Source organism: Polypterus senegalus, chromosome 17 (genome assembly GCF_016835505.1).
Source record: "Polypterus senegalus isolate Bchr_013 chromosome 17, ASM1683550v1, whole genome shotgun sequence".
NCBI classification, from domain to species: domain Eukaryota; kingdom Metazoa; phylum Chordata; class Cladistia; order Polypteriformes; family Polypteridae; genus Polypterus; species Polypterus senegalus.
Window position 1 is genome coordinate 97,144,122 of NC_053170.1, and position 15,455 is coordinate 97,159,576.

General features: G+C 45.0%; 1 protein-coding gene across 3 annotated transcripts in view; it reads right to left on the minus strand.

Annotated features, from left to right (window-relative positions):
* The window catches only part of LOC120517336 (epsin-3-like), a 40,359-nt gene that overhangs the window by 19,416 nt on the left and 5,488 nt on the right, over nt 1-15,455 (minus strand). For all 3 annotated transcript variants that reach the window (XM_039739570.1, XM_039739571.1, XM_039739572.1), the window contains one exon: nt 13,976-14,753. In XM_039739570.1, the coding sequence (XP_039595504.1) occupies nt 13,976-14,582 (607 nt within the window). In that variant the 5' untranslated portion in view covers nt 14,583-14,753. The remainder of the gene's footprint in view (nt 1-13,975; nt 14,754-15,455) is intronic.

The following is a 15,455-nucleotide window of genomic DNA, read 5'->3' on the forward strand; positions in this document are numbered from 1 at the left end:
CTTTTAATCTTTCCTTATAACTCATCCGCTGTTGCCCTGGAATCCGCTCTTCTCTGGTCCTTTTCTAGTGCTGCTATGTCCTTTTAGTAGGCTGGAGACCAAAACTGCACACAGTACTCAAGATGAGGCCTCACCAGTGCATTATAAAGGGTTGAGCAGAACCTCCTGTGATTTGTACTCCACACGTCAAGGTGCTATATAACCTGACAGTCTGTTAGCCTTCTTCATGGCTTCTGAACACTGTTGGGAAGTTGATAGCTTAGAGTCCACTATGACTCCTAAATCCTTCTCATAAGGTGGACTCTCGATTTTCCGACCGCCCATTGTGTATTCAAACCTAATATTTTTACTTCCTATGTGTAATATTTTACATTTACTGACATTAAATTTCATCTGCCACAAATCTGCCCAAGCTTGTATGCTATCCAAATCCTTCTGTAACATATTTCAAGAACTGCGAAGCTAAACTGAAAGGTTGAGATCAAACTCTTATATGCTGAAATAATAAAGTCCCAGTAAATGTTCCTTAAGGTTAGAAAAAGTTATTTCATTGTGCTTGTTCTCCATTCAGTTCAACACCAATATCGATTCTTTTTTTTTTTTTTTTTAATTGAGTCTATAAAATATGGCTCAGTGCTCATCAACTCTGCTAACAAGCTATGCAAGTAAACGAACGAACGAACGCACACACACACACACACACACACACTGTACCCATAGATTATTAAACGCCGATCTCGTAGTTGAGCCTGGAAATTCCCCAAGAGAAACTAAACTGAGGCCGAGCAGACGGTGGACTTGAGTGCCCCACTCAGAGAAATGTCACCGGAACGTTTAATACAACAAACGAGTGGACAGAAAAACAAGCGAATGAGGACTTTAGCATGTGGGCGGGGGGGTTAAAGTCCAGAGAAAATTCTGTGCAGTCACAGAGAGAACATCCAGACTCGATAACAGCGACAAGAGCAGACGTCCAGCTCGATTTACCATAAACATACTTACACCCGTATATTGAAATCACCAACGTATGCACTACAATATCGAGATGTGGAATATTATATCTGGCTGTCCCGTTCACACTAGAATATAAACCAACGTCACCCGCCTCAAATGGCTGGCAAGGCTAAGCTGCTTGACCATGGAGAGACATTTCTCGTTTCGACTGATATTTTGCACACCATTTTCTTGGCGGAGCTCAATATTTTTTTTTTCTTTGTTACACTTACTAAAGCAGGGGTGTCCAACTCCGCTCCTGGTGGGCCGCAGTGGCTGTAGGTTTTCATTCTAACCATCTTCTTAATTAGTGAGCCGTTTCTGCTGCTGATTAAGTTCTTTTGTCTTAGTTTTGATTGACGTGACTCAGACCCCCCGAATTGTTTCTTTTTTCCTTAATGAGCAGCAAAACGATAATGAGACACTAAACAAGACCAGCTAACCTGAAAATAAAGAAAGGCGAAGGTCTCGGTCATGTTGGTCTGCTCAGGTCACCAAAACATCTGGACGGTGGTCTCAGAAAAAACAGAAAATCAACAGTCCGCTGGGGCAGAACGAGAGCGGCAACAAGTCCTGATATTCAATAACGGCTTTAATTAACAGCAAGAATCGGCTTCTCATTAAGGAACTGGATGGAGTTTGATGTTCGTCTGTCGGCTCGTTTCACGTCTCATTTCTGTTCAGCTGCCATTTAATGAAGAAACAAATCAATGCAGAGGACTGAATCCTTAAAAACGGGACTATTAAAATGAAGGGAAAAGGAGTTAATTAGCAGAGAAAACTGATCAGGAAAAGGGTTAGAATGAAAACCTGCAGCCACTGCGGACCACCAGGACCAGAGTTGGACACCCCTGTACTAAAGACAGCAGGGGCTGATTGGCAGGGATGGTACACGTCATCCGACACTGCTAGCACCAATGGAGGCATCTCTACAATGTTTGCCAAGGTCAGACATGAATGCCAGTTAGTCTTTTTGCAGTCATTGCATGTTTTTGAAACCACAGCGAGAACACGATGGCGGGGACATCACTTGTCAAGCAGCTGTGAGGCTAGAAATGTAACTTCTAGTCGTGATATTGCAGTTTCAGTATTGGACGTTTCTTGGTAATCTGAATACACTCGCTACTTCAGGGACCACCTTCATGTTTGGATTTTTGCTTTTATTAAATAAACTTCTGCATTGATTGCTTGCTGTACTTTCATGGCATGCAGTGCAGATTTTCTTTTTCTTATCTTAACAGAATGTGGTGTGATTAAACGGTGCGATGTGAACCACCTACACCTGAACACCAGCAACACCAAAGAGCTGGTGGTGGACGTTAGGAGGCCCAGGCCCCTCCCGGACCCCGTGATTATCAGAGGGTGCAGACCTATAAATACCTGGGAGTGCAGCTGGATGACAAATTGGACTGGACTGCCAATACTGCGACTATACTTCATTAGAAGACTGGTGTCCTTCAACATCTGCAATAAAGTGCGGCAGATGTTCTACCAGACGGTTGTGGCGAGCGCCCTCTTCTACGCGGTGGTGTGCTGGGGAGGCAGCATAAAGAAGAGGGACAAACTGGTGAGGAAGGCAGGCTCTATTGTAGGCATGGAGCTGGACAGTCTGACATCTGTGGCAGAGCAATGGGCGCTGAGCGGGCAACTGCCAATCATGGAGAATCCACTGCATCCACTGGACAGGATCATCTCCAGACAGAGGAGCAGCTTCAGTGACAGACTGAGGAGACCCCACACTATGCGACTCGGAGGGTCAAACGTTAACGTTACACAAAGTTATTGTCCGTTATACCTACCTCGCTTTCTCCACACCACCCACTTTTTAACTTGCGCTGTGCTTTTATTGTTCTTTAAATTTAATATTGTTTTTTTTTATCAGTATGCTGCTGCTGGAGTATGTGAATTTCCCCTTAGGATTAATAAAGTATCTATCTATTGTAGGAAGAGCACTATATAGCGCCCGACCCGACACAGATTCACACTGAGGCACGTGTAAAATCTTCTTCTTTCAGCTGCTCATCTGTCCGCATATCGATTTGGCAAAATTTTACACCGGATGCCCTTCCTGACGTAACCCTCCCCGACGTAACCCTCCCCATTTATCCGGGCTTGGGACTGGCGCAAAGAAACACACTGGTTTGTGCATCCTCTGTGGCTGGGTACCAATATTTAATTTTTTCTTCACCAGTGGGGCACGTCTTCTCCGTGAACCCCACAGGCAATACACAATCCCAAGCACACACAAATATGAAGCACTTTCTTCTTCTGGCACCACCACTCCTCCCAGGCAACCTTGCCATCCTCCACCACCCGATTCCGGCCCCCTGAGTGGTGGTCACGGACTCCTCTTATAGTTCACCCAGAAGTGCTCCAGGTGCTTGGTCACCAAGGTGTGATGAACGTGCTGCCCACATGGAGTCCCAAACACTGGGCTGTACTCAACTCCAATTCCCATGGAGCCCAGTGGGAAACCGAGGCACTGCTCCAACCCAGGGGGGCGGCCATCTAGCCTCCAGGGTAGATGTGCAGGGGCGTCCTGACTGGGCATGGGCCTGCCACACTATCTAACACGTACATGTGCATGCTAGCTTTTAGGCTTTCCCTAAACAGATGCCGAATATTGAGGAACAGACAAAAAGGTCCAAATAAATCACCACCAGGCATGACAGCCCAACTAGTTTTATTTGTAAAATTGCAGCCATCAAGTGCAGATTTGAATTGCACAGCCCTGCAGAGGCCCACATCCATCCGTCCTAAAAAGCTATTGAGCTGTGCCACCGTGACCCTGGAATGTCATCTGCCATCATTTTTTTTCTTTCATTTCAGCAAAACGTCAGCCTTCTAAACAACAACCGACTCAGCAGATCCAGAGCTGCTCCTGCTCACTCGTTTGTTTTATTCTCTCCCAGATGAAGTGAAGTTCGTTTTCAGAGGCCTTCAGAGGAGCGTCCGAAACTTAAAAATCATCTCAGCTGCGTCCAAATCAAAAATCCACAGAGATCCCTCTGCAGGGATTTTACAAATTGTTTTTTGTAATATATTCATTTGGTGACACTTTATGTATTGCAAAAATACATTTATTACTCGTTTCCTAACAAAAGCTTCCTTCGGCGTTAATAACACAACACTTACAAGTCTCAGTAAAGTGGCGATTCATCCGCTCAAGACGGCCTACGAAAAATAACTTCACTCTGAAACGGTCCAAAGTGGCTTAAGTGAGACCTGCTGTAGTTCTCTTGAGATTGCTTACTTCAGCGTAAAACCTGCGACTCCTTCATATTCAGAAATCATTTGACCAGCAGATCACATTCTAAACTGCACAGACTTACGGAGGCCTTAAAAACAGCAATTGAGATGAAAAGAAGCCTCCGTCAGGGACTTCTTACATAACAGTAGAGGAGGATTAGATGCACATTTGCAGCACCTAAAGTATTACCATTTATTTTATGTACGCCCCCTGCTCGCTTCGCTCGTCTACCCCCATGTTAAAGAGATTGTTACTTTCTTGGGAATTGTTACATATGCATTATTTTCAATTTAAAAATTTTGTAAAAACAATACTTTATTTCCGGCCCCAGGTGTGGTTACATCTCAACGCTGCTCGCATTGTGAAGTGGGGGGGGGGGCAGCCAAACGCACGCTAAAGAGAAGCAGTTGGATCATCTGCTGTCTTTCTGCTGCTGCTGGTACGCTGTGTGTCGATTATTTCAAAGCCTGTACAGCAGCTTTCCTTTTCACTTCGCGTCTCTGCCACTCGTATTGTAAAAGGGGGGTGGGGCTTAACGCACGCGAAGGAGAAGAGGTCGGATCATCTGCTGACTTGCTTGTCTCTGTTTTAAGAGCTGGGAGCACATGAAGTTTGTCTGCCAAAAGCATTCCAACAACTGCTGGGTTAGGTGTCCATGAACTCATTTCAAATGTTGTCTCACTGCCTTGTCTCACGTGACCTCAGAATGTCTTCCAAGAAGATCACGTCTTGTCTCCCTCCCAAGATTTTTTTTTTATAATAGAGAGACATATACTCCTGTATATGCTTGATCACACACCCACGCATATTATATGCAAGATGATTACATATACATACACAGAATATATAATCTCTCTATTATAAAAGGAAATCCTGAGACGAGACTCTCGGAGATCATTTCAGGTCCCGTGAAAATGAGGCTTTTTGCCAAAAGATTTTGACAAGTCCCGCCCTCCTCTCAAACATTGACAGCCACGCCCACGGTCCACTCACTTCTCATTCGCGTGATTGTTATTGTCAGAGACAGTTCCTGCGCTCACAGCTCCAAGCGGGGTCGGAAATAAAAGACAAAAAGTAGAAGACAAAGTAGAACATCGTAAAGAGGTTCAAAAACGTTGGTGCGATACACATGCAGAGCAGGTTAGAGATTATGAAAGTACTAAAATTCTAATGTCTCTGATAGTAAAAAGATCGCATTAGCGCTAACAAACAGAAATAATTACTCGTAAAATAACGGAACAGCAAAAAAGAGATCAAATATATGGACATGGGCGATATGACAGAAGTATGTAGATTTCGTTCAGCTTTAAACTTTAAGTCAGAGACTTGTAGATCGTCTAATTCGTGTCGCCATCAGGGACAAGTAGTGCTTCTTCCCAATGAAGAGGCGTATCTGCGAGAATTAAAAGATTTGTTGCTTGGTGAAGTGAAATCCACATACGCGAGCGGCAGAGACACGAAGTGGCTGACACACATTGCCCACGGTCCACTCACTTCTCATTCGTGTGAATGCTACTGTCGGACACAGTTCCTGAGCTCTCAGCTCCAAGCGGGGTCAGAAATAAAAGACCAACAGTAGAAGACAAAGTAGAACGTCGTAAAGAGGCTCAAAAACGTTGGTGCGAAACACAATCAGATTATGAAAGTAGTAAAATTCAAAAAAGTCTCAATAAACTGATAGTAAAGATCGCATTAGCACAAACAAGCGAAAATTACTCTGTGAAATAACAGATCAGCGAAACGAGATCGAATATATGGACATGGGTGATATGACAGAAGTAGGTAGTTGTATGTATTGTTCGGCTTTAAACTTGAAGACTTGTAGATCGTCTAATTCATGTGGCCATCAGTGTTTCTTCCCAATGAAGAGGTGTTTCCACGAGAATTTGTTGTTTGGTGAAAGTGAAATCCACATACGCGAGCGGCAGAGACACGAAGTGGCTGGCACACAGCGCCCGCCTGGGGGTGGGTGAGCAAAGCGAGAAGGGGGCAGAGCCCCCTAGTTTTTAAAATAACTTAAGAATGAGAGAAATTCTATATTGGCTTAGTCAGCTTCAGTCAATATGGGTATCCCAAGAAAGAGAAGTCACAAAAAAGGTAAATTAAAAACTGGCAAGTTATAGTTGAACTTTAAATTAGAAATAGGATACAAGTGTAACGTTACCTTATGTATTAACGTCTACATGTGGAAGTGAGTGTGTGTGTCCGTCTGTCTGGCCAGAAAGTGAGAAATGGAGTCGGGGGTAAGGGCTCCACCTCCGAGGAAACAAACTCGTTCGCCTTGCTTGTCTATTAGCGACTAAGCACATCGGCACAACGGAATCTTCAAAGAAAGAGTCCCTCGCTTCGCCGCTAATACACGAGTGAGGTGAGCACAACAACATAACCAAATCCCTTTGACTTTTCCTCCCGGTGTTAATGCACAAGTGATGCAAACTCATCAGCAAAACGAAACCTCCTGGAGAGAGAAACTCGCTTAGCCACCGACTGACAACACAGGTGAGCACGTCGGCAAAATGAAAGAAACAGAAACTCTCAGAGATAGACCCTCATCCCTTGCCCAGAGTTGTTCCTTTCAATTACTTGACATCTCGACATTTCAATTTAGTTTCTAGGACCCGCGGATTCTATGAGCAGGATTGTGAGAATGGCTACAGACAACCCACAGATCACCTCCAAAGACCTGCAGGAACATCTCGCTGCAGATGGTGTATCTGTACATCGTTCTACAACTCAGCACATTTGTATTGCAGGGTGATGAGAGAGAAGTCCTTTCTGCACTCACACCACAAACAGTCGCTTGTTGTATCAAATGCTCATTTAGACAAGCCAGATACATTTTGGAACAAAGTGCTTTGGACTGATGAGACACAAATGGAGTTATTTGGACAGAACAAAAAGCGCTTTGCATGGCGGAAGAAGAACACCACATTCAGAGAAAAACACCTGCTACCTCCTGTCAAATTGGTGGAGGTCCCATCATACTGTGTGGCCAGTTCAGGGACTGGGGCCCTCGTTTAAGTCGAGGGTCGGATGAATTCAACCCAACATCAACCAGTTCTTCAGGATAATGTTCAAACATCAGTCACAAAGTTGAAGGTACTTAAGCAGGGGTTGGATATTCCAACAAGACAATGACCCAAAACACAGTTGGAAATCTACAAAGGCATTCATGCAGAGGAAGAAGTACAATGTTCTGGAATGGCCGTCACAGTCCTCTGACTTGAATATCATCAACAATCTATGGGATGATTTGAAGCAGGCTGTCCATCAAATTGAACTGAACTGGAGAGATTTTGTATGAAGAATGGGGTCAGAAATCCCTCCATCAGAGTCCAGACACTCATCACAGGCTACAGGAGGACAGCGTCGAGAGGCTCAAAGGAACAAAAGGAGGCTCAACTAAGTACTGATGTCATATCTCTGTTGGGGTTCTCCTGTCTAATTTTGTTATGATGCATATCACATATTTTCTGTTAATCCACTAATCTTAATGTCACTGCTGAAATCCTACTGTGTCCATAAAGCATGTCAGATATGAAAAAGAAGTTGCTGCTTTGAAAGCTCAGCCAATGAGAAACAAAAATCCAAAGCATTACAAGGGGTTCCCAAACTTTTTCACATGACTGTATCAGAGTGCGACTGGGGTCCACAAGGTTGTGCCGATCTCCATTACAACTCATCTCCAGTAACCTTTATAACAATGGGCCGAGTATTCAATAAGCTCCTGATATGCTCATGAAATATCACTCTTTCATTTAGAATATGTTCGTTATTTCTTCCGATATGTGCTCTCATATAGTGCTGCTGCCTCGCAGTTGGGAGACCCATCAGGGTTCGCTTCCCAGGTCCTACCTGCGTGGAGTTTGCATGTTCTCCTCGTGTCTGCGTGGGTTTCCTCCCACAGTCCAAAGACATCCAGGTTAGGTGGATTTCCGATTCTAAATTGTCCCTACTGTGTGCCCTGTGGTGGGCTGGTGCCAGGGCCGGCTCTACGCTGGGGCAAGAGGAGGCAATGCCCCCTTAAATAAACGTCCTGCCCCCTTAACCCCTTATCAAACTTTTAGAGGTTTAGAAAGAAAATAATAGATTGCCACAAACTGAATATGGACAAGATTTACTACAGTAGCTGAAAAATCCACTGGAAAAGGCACAAATGAGATGGTAGGTTTCACCTCTTGTTCGCTCTTTCCCTCCGTGCTTTTTTTGTCCGCAGGCTCACACAGAACTCGGCAGAGATCCCCCACTCACCCTCCCCCCAGCTAAACATCCAATCACTGTTAGTATGCAAATGACCCGGTGTCAGGTTTCTCAGTAGGCAGGGCAGAGCAAAATGAGCTGCGCAACGGCGGGAGGCTTTGAGGAAGCAGCAAATCTCTGTCATCAATCATAGCGACTCGTGAGATAATTAACAACAACTAAAAAATACATCTATATTTGTACAGTCAATGGGGGACTAGTCCAGTGTTCTTCTCACAGTTTCAGTCTGGTAGAGAAGTGTTTCTTTCTCGATCCCACAAGCACCACTCTGAGCCTGTCTGCTACATAGAGCCGACTGGAGGACCTGTGTCTGTCTGTCAGACCCCGACACAAAGCCCCACCCCAGCTTTCAACTAGTCTGCACTCAACAGTTTTCTCGTTTCATATGCTGATGTAATCCCAGCGATTTTAGTAAAGATTATTCACTTTCCTCCCCAGCTTCCAGCAGCTCACAAAGGGAAAGTTAATGCTGTGAGATGCATCCTTTTTTCCAAGCTTTTAAAAAGTGTGGCGCTGCTCCTGCCTGTACCAATAGCAGTAGCAATGATGCTGCTGCTGGTACATCAGAGACATCAGCTGGCATGTCTACTCCTGTGGCATCAACAGGCACTGCTTCTCCTGTACCTCTGCCAACAATTGCTGCCCCAAAACAACCCGCTCAGCTACCCAGTGACTTAAATGGCAATACCCATCCCAGCCAATACTGGGTAGTTACCCCAAACGTGTATTTGGTGGTACAACATTAAGATCATTCAATCCTGCCTGGTACCGCACACGACCATGGCTGGAGTACTCTGTTGTGCGGGATGCATGCTTCTGTTTCCCCTGTCGGAAATATGGCAGCACTGTTAATGAGAGGGATGTAGTTTTTACCTTAACTGGTTTTAACAACTGGAAAGCAGCACTTGATCGAGACAAGGGGCTACAGAGCATGTGTCCAGCCACAACCATGTGCATGCTTCAACCATCTGGACTGAGCATAAAGCAGAGAGGCCACAGGGGGACTGTGGATTCAATGTTGGTTGGTAAAACACAACTTGAAAAAAAACATTACTATGTCAAGAGTATTGGTAGTGCTATAAGGTTTCTCTGTGTAAATGAGTTGGGGCTCCGTGGGACTGCAGAAACCTTGAGACATGATGCAGTGGGTAATGATGATGACATTGCTTCAGGTATTTTTCTAAAACTGATGGAATATACCTTAGAGAAGGATGAGAAGCTAGCAAGCATTGCTAAGGGTATCCCAAAAATGCAAAATACACATCTAAGGATATCCAAAATGAAATTATCCAAACACTGGCTGACATGGTGCTTGGAGAGGTCAGGAAAAATATGAAAGTGCTGATTCTGCAGGGTTTTGCCTCAAAAGTGATGGGACCAGGGATAGGTGCAATGTGGAAAATGTGTCTGTGATAATACGGTTTGTCAGAAATTCCATGCCAGAGGAGCATCTTATTGGGTTGCTTGACTTGCAACAACTTGATGCAGAGTACATCACCTCTGAGATCCTGTTACACCTTTCTGATGCTGGCTACAGTGCTGACAGTATACTTAGCCAGTGTTATGATGGGGCTTCTGTGATGAGTGGGGTTAGAGGTGGGTACAAGCTCTGCTCCAAAAGAGGCTTGACAGATATGTCCCATACATCCACTGCTACAACCACCAACTGCACTTAGTGGTTGTGCATGCCATGCAGAGTGAGCCGTGTGCAAAAATTTTTAGCCTATCTAGTTCACTCTACAACTTTTTCACCACCACTATGTGCTCAATAAACATGATGCACCTTGTCTAAAAAGGCTGCTTGAGATCAGATGGACAAGCCACTATGAGGTGACAAGGTGCACTGTGGACAATCAAGAACAAATCCTTAGTATCCTATCTGAGATGACAGAGGATGATGATGCTGCAGTTGACCTGTGCACCGAGGCATCAGGCCTGCTATGCCAAATTAAGAGGCATCACTTCTTTGAGATTGGAAAGTTCCCAGTGCGGGTGCTTGGTGTCTTGAAACCAGCAAATGCTATTCTACAGTCTCAGTCAGTTGATCTGTGCAGTGCTTCTGAGGTTGTTAGTGCAGCACTGGACTCCTTAAAAAACATCCGTGAGGATGACTGTTGGGGAGTGTCATCTCCTGCTGAGGATGAGTCACATCCAACAAAGAGAAGGAGAACAATGAGCAAACACCTGGGTCAAAGTGTTGTGCTCTCAACTTTGGGCCATACAGACTCTGGTGACCCTACCATTTCCCCCCATCAGTCTCTGAAAAGATCCCTGCTCAACATCCTTGACAGGGCCATTTCAGAAATGGAAACTAGATTTTCACACAAGAATATTGACCTTGATGAGAGCCATATCTAGTCTTGCACCCAAATCTAGCATTTCTAGATCCCACCCTGTTGCACCCTCTGGCTGTGATGGCTGGCACTGTAGCAGATGTTGTAAGTCTGAAAATGAAGTTCTTGTGGCAAAACAGATGCTGCTCAAAAATGTTCAAAGGAAACAGACCTGTCCACTGTGTGTAAAGTCCTGCAGGAGTACAACGAAGCCTTTCCCGAGTTGCATGTAACAGCCCTGGTCATTGGTGTGTCTTTAGCATCGTGTGAGACTTCCTTCTCCACTTTGTCACGGGTCCTAACCCCCTATCGTCACACCACGTTACATAAAAGAAAGAGGAATTTGGTGATCTTGGCCCATGAGAAGTCCATAGCAAATAACTTGGATATGATGAATTTGGAAGAGTTTTGCAAAGGGAAACAGGAGACTGTTGTTGTAGAGTGGATTGAGGAGAAAGGAGAGCGGAGCTGCTGAGTTACAAACAGAGAGTTCAGTGGCTTACAAAACAAACAAGCTGAAAACAAGATAAAAAGTTCAAATGTTCTCTTCTAAATCTGTTGTGTTCTACAAATTAGTTTGAGAATTGTAGGAAAAGACATGATGAATTTTTTTTTAATTACTATGCCAACCCTTTTAGTTTTGTAAATATTGGTTATATTGAGAGGTCTTATTTTATTCTTACCTTATTTTGCAAATATATTTGAGAATTAGGCCATCCAATTAAGGTAAATGTTTTGTTTTTAGTTGTTATAATCTGATGAGGAATATTTTATTTTATTTTTTGTTGTTTTATTTTTCAGTTTTCCTCCTGAGGGATTGCCTTGTGGTCAGGGGGTTTGCGTGCCTCAGTGACCCTAAGAGCTACACCAGCAGAAGCTTAGTCTTCAGGTGGGGCACCCAAGTTGGACAGGTCTTAGGGCAGAGGCCTGACAAAGTACAATCCAATGACATGACAAAAACAGTAATCCAGAGCACCCACACCACCACCACCACCCCACCCCTTTTCCGCTTCCGTCGCCACCATGTGCCCCCTTCACATTTCTGTCTGCCCCCTCATATATGCCTGTCTAGAACCGGCCCAGGCTGGCGCCCTGCCCGGGGTTTGTTTCCTGCCTTGCGCCCTGTGTTGGCTGGGATTGGCTCCTGCAGACCCCCCGTGACCCTGTAGTTAGGATCTAGCGGGTTGGAAAATGGCTGGATGTTGTGATTAACTAACTGGGAAGCAGGCCAGTTTGATTATAAAGATGTCTTCTTTTATTATGTTCTGAAGGTGCGTCCTTATTTTTATTCGGAGCATTTCATGTTTTCTCGTGGTGTGCTCATGTCCTGTCCTGCTTACAACTGTGTTTGAATTTAATTGGCATGTTTTGCTATATAAAGTGCTTGTTATAGACATTTTCACGATGTGTAAAACTTAAATCAAGTGTGGTCATTTACAAAATAAATTAAATAAATACGTGAGACGCAGAAAATACGTGAGCCTGTAGTTAGGATATAGCGGGTTGGATGGATGGATGTGCTCTCATAACAGTGCTTGCTTTTCCTTTAATTATACATTCTTGGTTTTTGCTTTCACTAACATCTTGCATCACCCCAGTCCCAAAGGTATCACATCCTGGTGAGCTGAATGACTTCAGGCCTGTCACATGTGATGAAGACCATGGAGAGGCTGCTGCTTCACCACCTGAGGCCACTGGTCCACCACGCCCTTGACCCTCTGCAGTTCGCATACCAGGAGAAGGTGGGAGCGGAGGATGCCATCATCTATATGCTACACTGATCCCTCTCCCACTTGGACAGAGGCAGTGGTGCTGCAAGAATTATGTTTCTGGACTTCTCTAGCGCCTTCAACACCATCAAACCTCTGCTCCTTAGAGACAAGCTGACTGAGATGGGAGTAGATTCACACCTGGTGCCATGAATCACGGACTATCTTACAGACAGACCTCAATATGTGCGTCTCGGGAACTGCAGGTCTGACATTGTGGTCAGCAGCACAGGAGCCGCAGAGGGACTGGACTTTCTCCGGTCCCGTTCAGCCAACATACATCAGACTTCCAATACAACTCGGAGTCCTGCCACGTGCAAAAGTTCACTGATGACACTGCTATGGTGGGCTGCATCAGGAGTGGGCAGGAGGAGGAGTATAGGAACCTAATCAAAGACTTTGTGAAATGGTGCGACTCAAACCATCTACAACTGAACACCAGCAAGACCAAGGAGCTGGTGGTGGATTTTAGGAGGCCCAGGCCCCTCATGGACCCCGTGATCATCAGAGGTGACTGTGCAGAGGGTGCAGACCTATAAATACCTGGGAGTGCAGCTGGATGATAAACTGGACTACCAATACTGATGATCTGTGTAAGAGAGGACAGAGCAGAATATACTTCATTAGAAGGCTGGCGTCCTTCAACATCTGCACTACAATAAGATGCTGCAGATGTTCTATCAGACGGTTGTGGTGAGCGCCATCTTCTACGCGGTGGTGTGCTGGGGAGGCAGCATAAAGAAGAGGGACGCCTCACACCCGGAGAAAAGGGTGAAGAAGGCAGGCTCTATTGTAGGCACGGAGTTGGACAGTCTGACATCCGTGGCAGAGTGACGGGCGCTGAGCAGACTCCTGTCAATCATGGAGAATCCACTGAACAGGATCATCTCCAGACAGAGGAGCAGCTTCAGCAACAGACAGACTGCTGTCACCATCCTGCACCACTGACAGACTGAGGAGACCCCAAACTATGCGACTCTTCAATTCCACCCGGGGTCAGTAAATGCTAACATTATTCAAAGTTATCGTCTGTTATACCTGCATTGTTATCGCTCTTTAATTTAATATTGTTCTTTATCAGTATGCTGCTGCTGGAGTATGGGAATTACCCCTTGGGATTAATAAAATATCTATCTATCTATCTATCTATTCCTGCAGAAGCAAAGGGTTTCTTAGGATCTGCTAGGAGAGACACAGAGAAAGTTCTTGGCATCCAGAAATTTCTAATAAAAGGGGGGCAAACTTCCTAGTTAAACATCAACATCAAGCACTGAAGACCCTTGGAACAATTTAAAGGTTCAAACTGCATACCCTCTGCTTTGTGAAGCCAGGGCTAAAAAATAAATAAATAAATAAAGCAAAATACTTACAGTTGTAAGAAGAAGGTGAACCTCTTGACCTTCCAAACTCCTCTCCATACAGGGATGACATCGTGGGCTGGCTGGAACGCCGACTCGGATAGCTGGTATGACCACCACTACCACCACCACCACCAATGCTCATGGCCATAGTAGACATGCGCTCCTTGGTCTTCAGTGCATGGCCGCGTTCCTGCCTCAGGCGTTCTTCATCCCGGATGAGCGCCACAAGCTGCTTGGCCTTCTCTCTCACATTGATGCCCTGGTCTTTCCCATCTCGGTCAATATACTGAAAGTCCCGGAGTGTCTGGATGGTGACGAGGTTCTCCTTGCACTGTTGGGTCACCTTATCGGAGCCCGTTTTGATAAGGTAGTCGAGCAGAGTTAATGCCTTGTACACGTGGCGCCAGTTCTTTCCATGGTCATTGAGCCGTTTCCAAATCATGCCCATCACTTCCGTAAAGGCTACCATATTGAAGGTCAGGTCAGCAATCTCGGACATCAGTGAACTGGAGGGACCCCATGGGTCATTGGAAGTGGCCTCCCGTACTTTAATTTCTGCCTCTGAATAGTTGTGAACGATGTTCTTCACCTGGCGTCGCAGAGCGGAGGTCGTCATTTTGACAACCTGTCCCGTGTGGAATTCAGTAGCCGGCAAGAATAGTCAGGGGCCAAACGTTAGATTTCCAAGAGCCCACTGTTCATTATTCGAGATGGGAGATGAACAACAGCAAAAAAAAAAAAACTCTAAACGTTTTTCTGCAGTTCCAGCTTGTGGCGCTCGAGAAACCTGAAAAAAGACAAAATGAGAGAAAATGAAGGAAAAAAAACAAACAGGAAACTCAAATGGAGGAAAGACACGTGTGCATCTATTAGCTTTAGGGAAAATATGTGAGAGCTGACAGAGGATGAAACACACACACACACGCCACACCAAAATGACAAAGACACGCCCATCAGCCCATTCTGTTACATGACCAAGGCGACTCCCACAAGCCTTTGCAGCAGGTCGAGTTTCCAGGGCTGAGCAGATTCAGTCCTCGAGGGCTGCAGTGGCTGCTGGTTTTTGTTTCAACCCAATTGCTTAATAAGAAGCCCTTTGTGACACTCCTGCTTCACTTCAGTGGTCTCGCTTGTTAAGATTTAGACCCCTTATTGCTTATTTTCGTCTTAAACTGCTGTATTTGTGTTTTTTAAATTGCTCCTAATTAATAATAACATACAAGAGAGACCAGCATTTCTCCGTTTAGCTCGTTACCATTGTGTGTTTATCAGGCACTATTGGGTTTAATTAAATACTTGGAAGGAAAGTGAAGAGAAAAAAGTGAAGGACTGAGAATTACTCGTCCATTTTGGCCTTCAAATCATTTGGATGAGATCTTTTAGGCTACGAGAATGAGCTGACACAGCAGAGTTAAAGCGCCAACAAGCCGTGAAATGAAATTATTGGCAAGAATGGCTTTCTAATTGAGCAACCGGGTTAGAACAAAAA